The sequence below is a fragment of the Trichechus manatus genome, unplaced genomic scaffold, assembly GCF_000243295.1.
Source record: "Trichechus manatus latirostris isolate Lorelei unplaced genomic scaffold, TriManLat1.0 scaffold00096, whole genome shotgun sequence".
NCBI classification, from domain to species: Eukaryota; Metazoa; Chordata; class Mammalia; order Sirenia; family Trichechidae; genus Trichechus; species Trichechus manatus.
Window position 1 is genome coordinate 7,887,378 of NW_004444032.1, and position 18,361 is coordinate 7,905,738.

The window sequence follows — 18,361 nt, forward strand, 5'->3', positions numbered from 1 at the left end:
GGGATGGGTCCATCTACCGGTCAACCTGGTGTCTTACTGCGCATGCCCAGGACTAGAGTTTTAATTGGTTCATCTGAAATACAGCTGAAAGCGGAAAGATTAGGAGGAGGCGGACAACACTGACGCTATTCTTCTAGAAAATTTTTAACTGATATAACTTGTCCTTTAAGGCCTATTCTGTCCCTAGCTGGTCTCACCTAGAGGAAGATTTATGTGGAGTTAATGAAGCTTAAGCTTCAGGCCCCTAGAGAACACAGGCCTCTTTGAATACTGGAATGGTAGAGTGTCCTAGGTAGAAAGGAGAAGCCAAGTTGCAATTAGGAAGCATTCCTGATAAATTGCCCAGAGAGATCTTAGAAGAAAGAGATCTGAATCATCAGGGTTCCAGTAATTTTTTGTGAATTCTGTTCTTAGTTTGAATAAATACTCATGTTCATACCTTTTTTTTTTTTTTTTTTTTGAAATTTTGTATTTCTTTGGGAAAGGGAAAAAAAAAAAGAATTGCGGTTAGAGTTCAAGCAGGTCATAAAACATCCCAGTCCAGATCCTTCTGCAACATCAAATCTAGCAACGGGATTGAAAGGATATACATTAGTGTCCAGGAATAGGGACTTATTAAATATTTTTAGAAGGTTGGTCAAAATTGTAGCTGATTATGGCATAATGTTAAGATAACAGGACACACATTAAATACTATGAAGGTGAAGAGTCATTTGAAAAGAATCTGACAGAACTGAACTGCATTCAATCCAAATAAGCAAACACTTGTTGCATAGTGCTCTGTGCTTTGCTTGGGGGTGGAGGAGGAGGGGTGGCAGGCGAATGGCTGCCCATAGTTAGGAAAAGTCATCCCATCCTGCCTAATAGTCCCACCACAGCAATAAATAAATAAAAATTATAGACTTCATTTTTTAGAGCAATTTTCGGTTTACAGAAAAATTATGCAAAAAGTACAGGAAATTCCCATTTGCCCCTTCCACCCTGCACAGTTTCTCCTATAACATCTAGTAAATTTTCATTACTTAGAATTAGGAGTAATTCTAATTAAAGACTTATGACTTATTTATAAATTCTTATGACTTATTAATAAATTAAAGACATGACTTATTTATAAATTCTTCTTTCAAATGATCTTTAAAAAAAACACATGAGGCAATTTATCATTAAGTGCCTATAAAATTTTTTTTATTGTGGTAAAATACATATAACATAAAATGTGTCATTCAATCCATTTTTACATGCACATTTCAGTGGCATTAATTACATTCACAATGTCGTGCAACCATTATCTATTGCCAAAAAATTTCATCACCCCAAACAGAAACTCTGTACCCGTTAAGCAATAACTTTTCATTCCTTTCTCCCCCAACCCCTGATAATCTCTAATCTTTCTGTATCTATGAATTTATCTCTTCCAGATAATTCATATAAGTAGAATCATATATTTGTCTTTGCGTATCTGGCTTATTTCACTTACCATAATATTTTCAAAGTTCATTCATGTTGTAGCATGTATGAAAACTCCATTCCTTTTTATGACTGAATAATATTTCATTGTATGGCTATACCACATTTTATTTATCTATTCATCTGTTGATGGACACTTATATTGTTTCCACCTTTTTGCTATTGTGAATAATGTTGCTGTACACATTGGTGTACTGATATCCGAGTTTTTATTTTCAGTTCTTTTGGGTATATGCCTAGCAGTGGAATTGCTGGGTCATATGGAAATTCTGTTTCACTTTTTGAGGAAATGCTAAACTGTTTTCCACAGTAGCTACACTATTTTACCTTACTACCAGCAAAGGACAAGGGTTCCAATTTCTCCACATTCCCACCAACACTTGTTATTTTCTTTTTTTGATAATAGCCACCCCAGTGTGTATGAAGTAGTATCTCATCGTGGTTTTCATTTGCATTTCCCTAATGACTAATGACTTTGCTCATCTTTTCGTGTGCTTGTTGATCATTTGTGTATAGCTTTTTTGGAGAAACATCTATTCAATGCATCATAGCAATATGCAAGTCTCCACTGATAGACGGTTGGTGCTGTGCATGAGGTGCATTGACTGGGAATGGAACCCAGATCTCCTGCATGGAAGGCAAGAATTCTACCACTGAACCACCGATGCTCCCATTCGTCGTTTCTAAGTATCCGTTGCCAAATCCAAAGTCATGAAGATTTACTTCTGTGTTTTTTTCTAAGTTTTATGGTTTTAACTTATATTTAGGTCTTGATCCATTTTGAATTTTTGTATATGGTGTGAGGTAGAGGTCTAACTTCATTCTTTTTGCAAGTGGAAATCCATAGTCCCAGCATCATTTGCTGAAGAGATAGGTGCCAGTTTTTCTATAAAGTTCAGAGTAGCTTCCCACCAGAGAAGTGTTCAAAGTTCTTTATGTGTATTAACTCATTTAATCCTTTCAACAAGCCCATGAGGTGGGATCCTATTATTATTATCATTTCAAAGATAAAAACTTTGAGACTAGAATTGTTAAGTAACTTGCCCAAAGTCGAACAGAGAGGGGATTTGAACTCAGGCAACCTATGTATGTAACCACTGTTCTCTAGTGCTTCCAGAGCATTTTCTTCCAATAAAGAGTCTCGTGAATGTCCAACAACAGGGAATAAATTAATTCCACTATGTCACAGGACAGTAGGTCTCATCCTATTTTTCTGCTCTCACATACCTGACGGTTAAGATGTGATCTCATCACTAACAATGAATGTCTGAGTCAGTAATTCTCAATGGTGGTAACGGTGGATGGGCATATGAGTATATGTAGTTTGAAAAAATCTCCACCCCTCAGGTGATATTTATATGTTCTATGAAAGGTAGTTCTCTCCTATGGAGAATTCTGTGGTAGAAGCATGTTTATTGATGTAGGGGAAAGAAAAGTAGGTTACAAAACAGTATCCATGGCATGATTTCATGTTTTTGTAAATATTTGTGTGTGTGTCTGTGTATAAGAAAATTAACCAAACTGCTAGCTGTAATTTTTTTCTGTGATTTGTTTTCTTCACTTACCATGTGTGTCAATTTTGTTTCAAGAGGAAAATAATCAACAAAATTAAAATGTCTCAGGAAGTAAACCCCCTTGTAGGATTATTCCAGGAAGCCCTGGGCTGAGAAATGCTGCTCTAGAACTTGTTTGTGCTCCAGGAAATTGGTAGCCCTTGGAATGATGAGACAGAAATCCTTACTATGGGGTAGTGCTTTAGAGAGAATAGAAGAAGCAAGAGACTCTCTGGAGAAGCCTGGCTATCAGGGAGGTACCCGTTTTAGGGGGCAAAGTCAAAACTTTAAACGTATCTTTTGCTCAAATTTAGGAAAAGGCTGATCATCAAGGACAAAACCGTGTAGGAAATTTAAGTTTTTCCTAATTTTGTCACTATTACACATCAAACTCTTATGTGTTATGTGCATATACATAATGTCACTGAATGCTTTTGTGTTTCTGATGTTTACTCTCCTTCTGGTTTAAGTTACACACCAAAGACAAGGAAGAGACCAGGGGGCTCATGGTGTGAAATGCTTAGATATCTGGGGGAATATGGCATGTTGCTGGTGGGCTAATAATGGTTAAATATAAAAAGTAGAACACGTAGAGAAAGTTGAGGATGTAATTTTAAATCACGATCCCAACTTAAAAGACAGAGGAGATGAGATTCCACAAGTAGGGGAGATAAAGAACAAAGGCTGGTGGTTTTATGTTATATAGGAAAAACATACTTATGGCTTTTCTTTTTACTCAGATCTAGTCGTGAAGGCAGACAACGCATTAAAAATACCCGATGTCATTCATTTATGCAACAATTTATTGAGCAGCAATTTAGGACAGATGTGGTGCTTATGGTATCAGGGACACAGCTTCCCTTCTCATTTCTCCACTTTGCTTGGTCTCAATCTCATGATCTAAGATGGCAGCAGCTATGTTTCAGGCAGCAGGATGGAGGAAGAAAGGAAGAAGCAGCTGCCACATGACATTCCTATTTCCAGCTATATACAAGGAGACTGGAAAATACTGGAAAATACTGCTGTGTGTAAAAAATCAGGGTGTTTATTACCATACAAGAATAAAACAATAGATATCGAGGGACAACTAGTATCCTCTGCCATAAGCATCTATTGCCAGGTTTTTCAATCTCAGCGGTATCGACATTTTGGGCCAGGTAATTCTTTGTTGCAAGAGGTTGCCCTGTACATTGTAGGTGGGTTCAGAAGCATCCCTAGCCTCTAACCTCCAATAGCATCCCCCCTGTTGTGACAACCAAAAATGTCAGACACACAGGGCTGGGGTGCTGCATTTACTGCATATGCAAAAGGCCTGAGAGGGGGACGAACTTCGGCTTGTTAAAAGAAGAACCAGAATATGAGTGTGGTTGGCAGGGAAAATTGACTGAGATGAGCGTGGTGAAGCATTGGGGTTTGATCTTAAGTGCAATGGAAAACAATTTTAAGATATTAAGCACGGAAGTGACATGATCTGTTTTTAAAAAATCAGGTGGCTGCTGAGAACACGTATGTAGGAAAGGCATAAGAGAGGATGCAGGGAGACCAGTCAGGAGATTGTGAGGATAGTCCTAGTGAGAGATGGTGTTGGCCTGGAGTTTGGTGGTGGTAGTGGGAATGGAGAGAAATAAAACTGGAGAAAAAGAACTAAGACAGGAAATGGCTATTATCTTTGATTTACCAACTGGGTAATGTATAAGATCCAGCGGTCTTCCAGGGCTTCTGTTTTCTACACATCTTGAATTCAGTGCAGCCCATTACAGACATGCCCTGTATGTTTCTGAAATATTTGAAATCATTCTGGCTATAGAAGTAAGCAGAACTAATAAAGGTATATGTTTGCTTAGAAATTAAGATGGAAAGCAACACTGTGAAGGTAGTAATGCCATTTAGTACACCGATTAAAGAAGAAATGTTAAAAAGAGAAAAAAGAATTTTCAGAAAGTGGATTTCAACAAGTTCAAGATTTCTAGGAAAGGTAGAACAAAGGATGGAAAAATTCAGGCAGGCTCAATGGACTTTAGACAAAAAATTTCAGAGATATTAAAGCAAAGGTCAATGCTTAAAAAGACTGCTATATTTACACATTGTATAGCAGGCACTCAAATGCATGGAGTATCAAGCCAGTAGAGCTGGGCATGAGCTACTTGGCTGTGATGTAACACAGATGGAAGGGACAGTGAGAAGGCAGTGGAAACTGAAAATGGGAATGTAGAACTAGACCAACCCATACAGGCAGAGCAAGACAACAGGTGCAGGTGTATCCAAGCAGCTATGGATAGAAGGTCCAACGACGAAGCAGGAGTGTCTCTGCAGGCACGCAGAAAACAGCAGACAAGAACTCTTAAGAGCAGGTAGTATTTGGAGATCCAGGCAGGCTGGCAGCATCAGGACAACATTCTAGAAGGTAGCTGAACTCCAGGCTCTGGATTGGAGTTTAGGGGCAGGACTCCTTCACTGGAAGAGGATCCCAGTCCCCAAAGTACTGCTATAAATAGCCAAGAGAGGAACTCAGGCCCCAAGAATCAAAGCAAAAACACAGTTCCCAGTACTGGGGCCCAAGACAAAGAGCTGGACAGCAACAAGGACAACTTGTGCCAAATTCTAGAGTGGGTAGCAAGAACTCCTTAAGTGCCACTTTCTAGAGTCAGGAACCTCAAAGGCAGACTGCAATTAAGGGCAGAGTTTGAAAAAACTCTACATAACTCTGATGGAAGAGGGAAAGAATAATACTCCTGTGACACCATCCATTACTGGCAAAGACAGTAATAAGAACTAACAAACAGCCTGAGATATTGGTATGGTGGTAGTGTAGACTCTGGATTCACACTCCCTAGTTCAAACTCTGGCTAAGACATGGTGATAGTTCCTGCGTAGCAATACTGCTACCTTGGGAAAATTCCTTAAATGTTTGAGGCCTCAGGTTACAGATCTATAAAACTGAGAGGGTTGTGGTCTAAGGTCTCTTAGATGTAAACTTTAAAGTACTTTTTGGGAATCTTTCAAATCCTCATGCTCCAGGACCTGCCCCTTGCTGTACAGTCTGAACAACTTTGAGAATCAGTGTTATCTTCTTTAGTTCATATAATAATCTGGATGTAAGTTTTATTATTCCCATTTTGGAGATAAGGAAATGGAGGCCCAGCAAGTTTGAATTACTCCTTCAAGATCATATGGCTAACAGGTGGTGAAGCCAGGATTAGATTTTAGTTTAGCCAGTTCTAAAGCTGTGCATTTTTTACTTTTCTCTGTGTTCCTCTGTCATTAGACTAGATTTCCATACAACGGGCCAGGATCCCAAACTCTCAATAGCTGTATATTTACCCATGTAGCTCTCACTTTGATATTTCTAAGTCTATACTCTGAGCTGTCATTTGTTCAGTTCGCTCTTCTTTCAGCACTCTTTTCCTTATGGTGCTGTCAGCCCACATGGTCTAACTCCCATTTCTTACTCCTGCTAAATGTCTCCTACATCTCTATTTTCTAGCAGTCACTCCTGACTTTTTCTGAAATAAATTTCATATGTACTTGCTCATTTCATCTACTTTATAATGAAAAAAATTAGATATGTGTGAAGTTGGTGCTAAAATTACAATAAATGAAAGAGGGTGAAACAAAGACCGGAAAAATAATAACTCTAGTAGTTATTCTCCACTTTCTTTCATATTTAGATTGTTATGAGATAGGAAGGCAATTTTCATGTTTAAACCTTGGAACAACCTCAACTGTATTAACATTACAATCATTACAAGGAGTTGCTAAATGAATATTTCGAATGGAAAAAGTGTTTAATATTTAGCTTTCAGAATATATAAACATCTCAGAGAAACTGTGTGACCCCAGTGTATGTATATTTGAGGTAATATCTGTGTAATTAATAATTCTCACAGCCATGGGAATCACTGCTCTTTGGCTATGATATACATTAATTTTTAAAGTCAAGATTAAACTCTGATGTGAGGGTTCTGGACAGAGCTGGAGAAGGATGTAGAACAAAATTCTAACTTGCAAAAAAAAGACCAGATTTACTGGCCTAAAGGAGACACCCTTTTAGCTCAGTGGTGAAGTCACTTCCGAGGTTCACCGTTCAGCCGGGGATTAGACGGCCCCATAAAACCAAATGGGACTAATGAGGCACAGCAGTCCAAGGACAAGGGCTAGAAGGCAGAAGGGGACAGGAAAGCTGGTGATAGGGAACCCAAGGTTGAGTAAGGATAGTGTTGATGTGTTGTGAGGTTGTTAACCATTGTCATAGGGCAACATGTGTACTAACTCTTTAATGAGAAACTATTTTGTTCTGTAAACCTTCATCTAAACTGAGAACAGCAGCACAATTGGAAGGGCGTAGCTGATGTCACTGAACTGTGCATGCAGAAATTTTTGAAATGGTGTATCTTTGGCTATGTATATTTTCACCAAAAAAAAAAAAAAAAAAGTAAAGAAGCGAGAGGGCTGACATCGTGGGGTTGTTAACCAATGTCATAAAACAATATGTGTACTATTGTTTCATGAGAAACTATTTGTTCTGTAAACCTTCACCTGAAGTACAATTAAAAAAAAAGATTCCACTCTGTTGTAAAAGAAAGTTCAATTCAGTGCTATGGCAGTTATGCAAATAGACATAAGCCCTATTATTAAACCTGAAAAGTTAGAATGCTTACCAATCGTATGTTATTAACACAAATGTCAACAAAAACCAGTCAAGTGCAGAAGCACAGTAACAAAAATACAGTTATCAATACAACTGTCTTGTTTAAGAGTAAACCATAGTATCATCAGATAAAAAAAAAAAAAACAACTAAGGTCTAAGGTCATTATTTTCATGGTTTGTTCTTTCTGACTTGGAATTCCCTATAAATACAGTGGCTAATTCTAATAATTTATCCTTATTTAATCTGTGAACAAATTTGGCGATACTGAATACTATTGTTAAACTACATCATCATCTGACTAAACAGAATACTATTATTATTGAAAACTCATCAAAGTTTTCAAGCCTATTAATTATTGCATGCAACTTAAAAATCTAATTTTGGAAGTAACTGGCTAATGAATTTTTCCTTTTATTGGTAAACAGCCACTATACACCAGTGTTGCTATTAATATGTAAATACGGTGTTTAACATGCTTTTATTTTTCTTAAGAGCTGGAATACAGACTTTACAATATTTCTGAAACATCATCAAATAGTGTGACAATGCCATTACCATACAGCCTATATGTGGCATTAACAGAATTACTGTCTGGTCATATACAGTGCATATTTCTGAACTGAATTGCATATTTCTTAGAGGTTAACATGATAACAAATTAATCATCTTGACACGGTGTATCACAGTTTTCTTTCACAAAGTTCACAGGCCTTTCTTATTGCCTTTTTCTATACGATCCTGCAAGGAAAAAAATAGGACTTAGGTAGTTATATCGAAGAGAAACAGATTCATAAATACAAGGGTTTTTCTTTTCATAAAAATGGCATGGCAGTGTCAGACTTCTACCTTCACAAGAGGTGTGAATAATAATGATCAACATCAGCTGAAAGCTGATGATTCCTATGAGGTGCAGGTCAGAAATACTTCCACCTTCCAATCTTTTTACCAATTCTGACACCAGCTGTCCCTCCACAGCACTCTCTACTTCTCTGCTGGGTTTGATAATTTGTTGCAATGGCCACAGAGAACTCTCAGACCATACTCACAGTTATGGGGTTCATTAGGGAAGCAACAGTTTACAATTCAGGATCAGGAACAACTCAAGATACAGTTCTTCTATCAGGACAGTTTCTTCTCAGCCACGCCTGCAGGCAGGCCTCTCTCTCTTGGCCCTCAGCCCTAGCCTCTGCCCTGCTCAAGTAAGTGTTACAAAATTCTGTAGCATGCCATTCATGGTCATGTAATTCCCACAATATGACTGGGTAGAACTATGCAAACAAGGTGCTTGCGGCCTACCAAGGGGACTGGACAGCCTGCTAATAATACAAATAAGGTGCATGAGTGGGACCATGCAAATAAGGTGTATGGAACCCTAATGAGGGGATTGGTCCATTTTGCCACCTCACTAGGCATAAAATGAGCTAATTTCAGAAGTGGAGAGAGGGGACCTCACTATGACCAAGAAGAAAAGCCTGGAGTGGAGCGCAACTTTTGTACCTAGGGTCCCTGCGCTGAGAACCTCCTAGACCCAATGTGAAAATATGGATTGAGAAAGTCTTAAATTTAAAAAACTACAAGATTTGTAGGTTTTCCTTGATAAAAATGCCTAGAAGGGAAAATATAACACTCTTGAAAAGTTTGCTTATTTCTCTGCCTTAATATGACTTTCATAGGTTACACCAGGAAACTAAAATTTCTAAAATTCCCTTATTGCAAACCCAATAGAAGTTTTGGCAAGGGAAGAATGAGTGGAATTAAAACCAAAACCAGATAAACCCAGTGTGTATTTTTTTTTGTCCTTCAGATAATTGCCAACAGAACTAGCTACTCAAATTCTTTGCTGATAACATTATAAGGATGGCTACTATACATCATCTAAAACTGGAGGAAAATGGAAAAGAAAGAAACCTTAAGAAATCATTTGGCCACACTGAGATACCACTTCACACCTGCTAGGATGGTTGTTATATGTATATATAGTATATATTTTATATATAAAGGAAAATAACAAGTATTGGTGAAGATGTGAAGAAATTGGAAGCTTGTCCATTGCTGGTGGGAATGTAAAATTGTGCAGCCACTATGGGAAATAGTTTGGTGGTTCTTCAAAAACGTAAATATACAATTACTATATGACCCAGCAGTCATATACTCAAAAGAATTAAAAACAGGGACTCAAACAAATATTTGGTTAACTGCAATGTTATTCACAATAGCCAAAAGTGGAAACAACCCAAGTGTCCACCAGCAGAGAATAGATAAATAAAACTATATATACATACAATTCAGCCATCAAAAAAATGCAGTTCTAATAAATGCTACAGTATGGATGGACCTTGAAAACGTTAATGCTAAATGAAATAAGTCAGATACAAAAGGACAAATATTCTATGATCCCATTTATAAAATATCTAGAATAGACAAGTGCATAGAGATAGAAAGTAGATTAGTAGTCACCATGTGCAGGGGAAAGGGAAATGTGGAATTTGTTTAATGGGTACAGAGTTTCTGTTTGGGGTGATGAAAAAGTTTTGCAAACAAATGGTGGTGATTGCACAACACTGTGAGAGTGATTAATGCCACTGGACTGTATACTTTAAAATGGTTAAAATGGTGAATTTCATTTTGTGCATGCTTTACCACAATTTAAAAAAAAAAAGATTGCTTGGACTAAGACGGTAAATGTCTACATCAAGAAAAATGTCTCCTAAAATAAAGTTGTACAGTGTTATTGTTTATATACAGGAAGCTCATCAAGCTCTTGTTCAGGCTGGGCATTAATGCTTTCAGAGCAACTCGAATAACATTAATTTTAAGAACCAAATAGGAAGACATAATTGAGTGATAAGGTACCATTTTCACATGTTATACACATGTATCTTACCAGTTTAGATAAAAATCAAAGCTTTAATGGAGTTGTTATTATGGGTAAGTCCCTTAAGTGGAGAGTGCTTTTCCAAAATGAAATTTAAGAATTGGCAGGTGATGATGGGTCTGTGCTGTCAATAACCTCTAGTCACTTCTGCCCTCTCTTTCCCAGAAGAGAGCTAGGGCAAATAAGGAAAGGCAAATACTACATATTTTGAAGGGACTATTTTCTTTTATTTAGTGCCTACAACAAAAGAGGGGGCCAGATGGGGAAATCGAAAAGGATTTAAAAAATGCAAACTGAAATTTGTTTATGGTAAAGAAATCTCTTTCTCCTCTTTCACCTGTTTCCTTAATATTTTAACAATCCTTTATTTTATGATTATTTCATTTAAAGTACATCAAGTATGAAAAATTCAGAAAGCTAACAAGTTTCCCAAAGAACCTTAAGATATAATTCAATTACTATGATAGATGTGACAACGGAAGTTAAATTCTTAAAGAAAGATTTGATACAACTTTTTACCACAACTGGTCTACAGCTATGTTTTGCTTCTCAAGTAAGGTTAAGAAGGTGAACTTCAAAATGTTAAGAGTCACACCTAGGAAAATGGTTCTCATTTAATGACGCCTAAATGTCAGAATTTCGTGTAGGTTCTCATACTGGACTGGGGTGGGGGGTAAGTAGATGGGAAAAAAAATGTGATCAAACAAGACATAATTAACAGTGTCTTATGGCTGTATAAAGCTTTTCTTGTTTATTTAAGTACCTTCTTGCACAGGATCCTGTTTAATGTTCACAGGCAGCCCACTGAGGAAGGTATTCTAATTCTCATTTGAGTAATGAAGAAGCCAAGTTGTATGGATGTCAAATGATTCATCCAAGGGTTACAGAACTGGTGAACTATGGAGCTGATGTATTTTTCCCCCTTCAAATAGGAAATTGGTTTTATAGGTGATGAGAGAGTAGACACACCAAACACATTAGTGAGCACCTCAGGTATGAGCGACAACAGAAAGCTACCATCATTCCTTGGGCTGGAGGGACAAGGGAAAGGATGGTGTTACGGAGCCCAGGAGCCAGTGCCACCAGGTGAAAGCTGGAACTTTGGTGGTTCTGCCCAGTAGGAACTGGGACCATGGAGGGAAGGAGCTAGAGCCATGAAAGAGATGCAGCTGCTGCTGAAGATACCACCCAAAGGAGAAAAACACCCTGGCTTTCCCCCTCCTCTTGCCATTCGGTCTTCTACTAGTACCTACCCAATGGCTGAAGCTGTCAAGAAGTCAGAGAGCAAGGGAACCTGGGAAATATAGCTTCCTGAGATACAAAGTAGAGCAGAGGTGGGAGGAAAATGAATCCAACAACATACAGTCCAATAACCAGCATAAGCCAAATAGCATGGTGGTTAATGATGGAGGTTCTTGAGAAAGATTTCCTGACTTTAAATCCCAGGTTTGAATCCTATCACTTTCTAGCTCAGTGACTTTGGGTAAATTATATAACATCTCTGGGCCCTAGTTTCCTCATTCACAAAATAGGGATATTAAAATATTTTAACTCATTGGGTTGTTATGGAGAGTAAACACAATAACATATGAAGCCATTAGCCAAGAGTTTGGTCCAGAACACACACTCAGTAAATGTCATCCATTAAATTATTTCAATAACCTGGATATAAGCAGAAATTAGATCAAGGCCCAACTCTCAGCATAGCATTTGGCGTATCTGGGATAGGGGCCCTTCTTCAAAGAAACAGGTATGAAAACTACTTTCTTGGGAAGGAATTACTCCTAAAAGCTTTCTACATCCTTTGCCAAGAATGCAGAAGCTCTACGCTGAAGGTGGCTTTTTTGGGGAGAAGGAAATGGATTGAGGGAATCTCACGGTTACATACACTCTTCAGGGATGAGGAAAACCATTATCTGTTACCACATGGAGAAATTCAGCAATGGCTACTTGCCACTGGAAATAGAGGGAATATTCCAACTTCTCCTTTCCCCATTTAGGGAACTAAACGTTTCTGACACCCTGGCCAAGTCCACTGGCATGAATACTCATCTTGCTTGAGACACCTTGACCTCACAAATAGGAGAAAAAAATTCTTCTATTTCTAGAAGGTGAGAGGCCTCTGAAGTGACTTCTTCACTGCCTGTGGTAGATCTTGAAGGATGCTGCGAAGTCAGTAATTCTCATCATGTCCTGGTGGATGTCAATTTCAGGATCTCTATTTTAGATAGAGATGGGGAGAGGGCAGTCTTGCTGAAAATCTCAGACCACGTGACTGAGCCCTCAGTGCCCTGGGATTGGAGCACATAGGGTATCCACCCTTCTCTGAGTTGCCTTGTCTTTTTCTTGCTATTTTTATAGCTGATTAAATTAACATGCAAACCAACAGGGAATGTCAGATTACAAATGTGCTTTGGATTGCTTCTTGACTGGTTCTGTATCAAGGCTGAAGTGACTGGAACAGGAATAAGTCATTTTTCCAGCAAAAACTTCTACAGAGGAATAATGAAGATGACGATAATGAAAATAATAGCTACCATTTCTTGAGTGTTTACTATCAGCCAGGCACTGCGCTGAACAACCTATATATTTTATTTAATTCTTCCAACAACTCGGGGAGCTAGGCGTTATTATTGTTCTCGTTTTACAGACGATGAAAATGAGGCCCAGAGGGTGATGTAATCTGCATGGGATCACAGAGTTATAGTATGAGGCCAGGTATAGGTATTTCAGGTCTAACTCCAAAGGCTATGCATATAGTGCCCGCTTGTCTCATGTCAGGCACAGTGCTGGATCCTGGAAATAAAATGACCATTAAGACATAGGGAAATGAGTCCTGCGACTAGGGCTTCTAGTATAGTGAAATAACTGTAGAGCTGTAATTGCTAAAAAAATATATATATATATATACCCCTGATTGAAAGCTATGGGGGCTGCCAAATTCTGAGAACCAACCCAACAGCAGAAGAGCATAGGTACTCAGCCTTGGGAGGAGCTGGGAGGGAAGGCCAAGGTTGCCTCTGGAATAATCTTCTTCCACCACCCACCAGGAAAGAGGGACCCCCTGCTCCTTCCCACTTCACCACACATATGGTCAAAGTGTGGCTGGGAAAGCAGTTCAGGTCAGGGGCTGGCAGCTGAAGAGTGGAGGGGAGCCAAAGAGCCCAATGTGGATGAAGGGGACTCTTGCTGGACTGGAGGGAAAGAGAAGCAAACCTTACGGTCCTTGACTTTGTGGCCAATGAAGCTGAGATTTTAAGTACTGGCTTTAACAACAAACATTTCTTTCTCATTTCCATTCTTCAAACTACCTTTGAAAGTAAACCATATATCTGAATGCCATAAGTTCTGTTCCAATATGACTAAAACCCTGGGACAGAAGGAGTAGTGTGATGCGAGACTTCAACTTTTGGCCTCATTTCAGGATGAATATGGCACACGTTCTAACCAAATTTTTTTCAGAACCAGCCCCTTTTTCAATGTTGTCATTTTGTGGCTCAATTCTTTTACTTAAAACTTCACCAAAACTAGAATGCTGTAAGTCAGCATGTCAACAATTCTTTATGGTATGATTATCTTGTATTTCCATGCAAAGTTCCTCTAGTTACCTGGCTTCTTTGATCACTTAACAAAGCCAGGATTAAGTACATCCTTCTTGATTTGGGAAGGGCAAACATCCTGAATAGTTGACTTAGGTAATTAATATTTCAAGATATTTAAGCCCAAAAAGTGAAGGTCTGTCACCCACCTGAAGTTCTGAGTGTTCTTTCAGGAGTCGGTCATATTCTTTTGAAAGTCTCTCTGATTGCATCTTCATTGTCATCACGTCATTCTGTGCCTTAGAAAGGGCTAGAAAACATCAAACAGAATTTGACTTTCAAATTATTATTTGAAAACAATTTCAAATTTACAGAAAAGTTACAAGAATTTGAGAACTCCTTTTCTCAAATTCACCAACTATTAACATTGTGCTATATTTCAGTTATCATATTCTCTCTCTTTACACAAACAGACACACCCCATACACTTATTCATTTGCTTGAAACATTTGAGAATAAATTGCAGGCATCATTCCCTTTTACTCCTTGACACTTCACTGTGTATTTCCTGAGAGCAACGATATTCTCTAATATAACCACAATATAGTTACCGAATTCAGGAAATTCAATATCAATACAATACTTAATATAATCTATCATTCATATTCCAGTTTTGGCAACTATCTCTTGTTAGCATTTATCTTTTTAGCATTTTTCCCCTCTAGTCCAAGATCCAGTCCCAGATCACATATTGCATTTAGCTGTCATGTCCCTTTAGTTTTCTTTAATCTGAAATAGTTCCCTAGCTCCCTCACATCCTCATCCCTTAGAGGCCCACCTCTGGTCTTTTGTGACACTGACATTTTGTAAAAATACAGGCTGCTTAAAAAAAAAAAAAAAGTTCTTCATTTTGGTTTTGTCTGATGTTTCCTCATGATTAAATTTAGGTTATGTATACCACTTATGTACGAATATGACATAAGTGACATTGAATCCTTCTCAGGGTATCACATCCAGAGGCCCATCTGCCCTTCACTGTTTTTTTCATTTTACAGTTACTATTTTCCTCCTTTCAACGAAGACGCAGTATGTGGGGAGACACTTAAGACCATGAAAATATCCTGTTCCTCATCACAATTTAGCCCCCTACATTTAGTTTTCGTTGACAGTTCTTGCCTAAACCAATCCATATTATGACAGTTGCAAAATGGTGATTTTGCAAATTCACCATTCCCTATACATTTATCAGTCAGCATTCTACTGTAAGGAAGAGACTTCCTTTCCTTTCCACCCATCCATCCATCATCAGTATAGACTCATGGTTCTTATTTTTTTCAACGTTTTTTAACTCATTACTGTACTTAATTATTTTGATGCTCAAATTGCACCAGATTTGGCCAGTGGGAATGTATTTTGACTGTGTCCTTTTGACTATGCCCCCATCATGTTTTTGAGTATTCCTGACTTTCTGGCACAAGATGTTCCAGGCTCTTCTTAAACTTTCCCTGCCTCCACCCTGGACTTAGGTTTTATAAGAACAGAATTTATCAGAAAGGTATGCTTCTGAAAAAACTAATCGGAAGAAAAAATATTTTTATCATTCTTGCTAAGGGACAGGTGGCTATATTTCCTTAAGAACAAAGAAAATAATTTTCTTATATGAAGTTGAAAAATATGGGGGTATATATATATAAGTGGCACTTAAAGGCTTTACCTCAAGGTAATGACACATAAACATAGCTACATATTAGCCTTTGTCTACCAAGAAACTACAATCATAATGCAGCAGATTCATGTCCTTAGAAGCAAATATATATATACACACACACACACATATGTATACACATATACACATATACATGTATATACACATATACCACACTGTGATGGTTAGGATTGTGTATCAACTTCGATGGGCCATGATTTTCAGTGTTTTAATGTGATCACTCCCATGACTGAATACACGGTGAGTAGCCAATCAGATGAAAGGGAGTCTCCTTGTGGGTGTGGCCTGTATCTGAATATAAGCAGACATTCTGGCTTTTTGCTCATTCTGGATACTGCAGCTGCCTCCTGTCATCTCATCTCTGGTTCTTGGGACTTAAGCTGTCAGCTTATCTGCCGAATCTGGGATTCGTAGATCTTCACAGCCTGTGAGCAGAGCCCTGCTCTCTGACCTGCTGATCTTGGGCTCACCAGCTTCTGCAGCTGTGTGACTTGGGAGAGGCCTCTACCCTGACCCACGGACTTGGGATGTTCTAGCCTCTACAACTGCGTGAGCTGTCTCCTTGATATAAATCTCTCTATATATACATATTTATATGCGTTACTGGTTTTGCTTCTCTAGAGAACCCAGCCTAAGACATTTGGTACCGAGAGTGGGGTGGTTCTAGAGAAACAAAATTGTGAGGATGAGTTTTCTAAATTGGTTCTCAAGTCTGGTTAGTCTTAAAGATGTTGCTGACTCTGCTTCCAGCAGTAAAGAGGCCACTGCTAGTCCATGGAGTGAGGTGGCGATACAAATACGCAAAATATAACCACCAGTAGATCAGGTATTGGTGAAAGGTGAGGCTCAGGGTGAACACATGTGATATCTTTCTACACCTCTGTCAGAATGAGAAGTATAAGGAAGCTGGTTGGTTTGTCCTACTCTCGCTGGACAAACTGGTGAAAGAAAGAGATGTGCTCAGGGCTTCAGAGTCAAAGCTCAAGTGTCGCATACATGACCTCAAGGCTTCCACTTGTGCTTTGAAAGAAAGCCTTATTTCTTGTAGTAACAGAGCTGAAATTGCCGAAAACCAAACCCAGAGTCTTACTGTAAGAGTGGCTGAATTACAACCCCGCCTCAATTGCAAACCTTGAGAGGTGTCTGAAGTTAAAGTAAGGGCACTGATTGGGAAGAAATGGGATCCTGAAACTTGGGATGGGGATACATGGGCAGATAATCAGGGAAGTGGTGACACTGAGCCTGCAAATTCCGTTGAATCACTCCTGCCAGCAGAACCAGTCCCATATGAAGAGATAACTTCATGTTTGTCTGCTAAACCACCCTGCCCAGAAAAACCATTAGCCCCTCCACTGCTATCTAATGAGATTAGCCCTAGCCCAGCTGCCTCTAAAGAGCACTTGCCTGAGTCATTGCCTGGAGCATCACCTGAGGCAGATGCTTTACAAGATAATGCTGAATGTTCTCAAAACAATTCCACACTACTAATCCTGGCTTCTAGACCTATAACTAGGCTTAAGTCCCAGTGAGCCCCAAAAGGTGAAGTACAAAGTATGACGCAGGAAGAGGTATGCTACACTCCAAAAGAACTACTTGACTTTTCTAATATGTACAGACAGAAACCTGGGGAATATGTGTGGGAATGGCTATCAAGGGTGTGGGATAATGGTGCAAGGAACATAAAGATGGATCAGTCTGAGTTTATTGATATGGTTCCACTAAGCACAGACTGTTCATTCAATGTTTCAGCTAGAGAATCTAGGAAAGGATCTAATAGTTTATTTGGTTGGGTTGCTGAAGCATGGATTACGAGGTGGCTGACACTAAATCAAGTTGAAGTACCAGACCTGCCTTGGTATACTGTAGAAGAAGGTATCCAAAGGCTTGGAGGAACTGGCATGCTAGAGTGGATTTATCAAGTTAGATCCACAGACCCACACGTGAAGTTCCCAGAGGACACATCTTTTACCACAACTATGAAGAACAAATTTGTGAAGGGAGCTACAGTATCCTTGAAGACTGCTGTGATTGCTATTTTACGCAAGTCAGATTTGACAGTGGGAACTGCCCTAACTGAATTAAGACACCTAACTACAATGGGGCTGAATGGACCTCATGGTAGTAGGGGTCAAGTGGCTGCACTCAATTGACAAAGTGGGCATGGTTACAGTAATGGACAGAGGAGTCAAAGCAGTAATCAGAATAGTCTGACTCCTACGGACTTATGGTCTTGGCTACTCACTCATGGTGTCCCTCGGAGTGAAACAGATAGGAAATCTACTAAATACTTACTTGATCTATACAAACAGATGAATTCTAGGTCAGGTGAACAGCAGTCTAACTCGAATCGCCAGAAACAGTCACAATCCCTCAATCAATTCCCAGATTTGAGCAAGTTTAAAGACCCACAATCTGCTGAATGAAGGGGAGGCTGGGTCCCCTTGAGGAAGGACTCCAATTAACTGACAAAAATTTTTACTGTTAATCTTTCTCCCTGCCTTCCCCAAAGAGATCTACGGCCTTTTACGAGAGTGACTGTTCACTGGGGAAAA

General features: G+C 38.9%; 1 protein-coding gene across 1 annotated transcript in view; it reads right to left on the reverse strand.

Annotated features, from left to right (window-relative positions):
- Positions 1-8,116: 8,116 nt before the first annotated feature.
- LOC101353072 (B cell receptor associated protein 29) overlaps positions 8,117-18,361 on the reverse strand; it is a 71,755-nt gene continuing 61,510 nt past the window's right edge. The window contains exons 7-8 of the mRNA XM_023737050.1: positions 14,293-14,393; positions 8,117-8,407 (exon numbers count right to left, since the gene is read on the reverse strand). Coding sequence (XP_023592818.1) covers positions 8,372-8,407; positions 14,293-14,393 — 137 coding nt within the window. The 3' untranslated portion in view covers positions 8,117-8,371. The remainder of the gene's footprint in view (positions 8,408-14,292; positions 14,394-18,361) is intronic.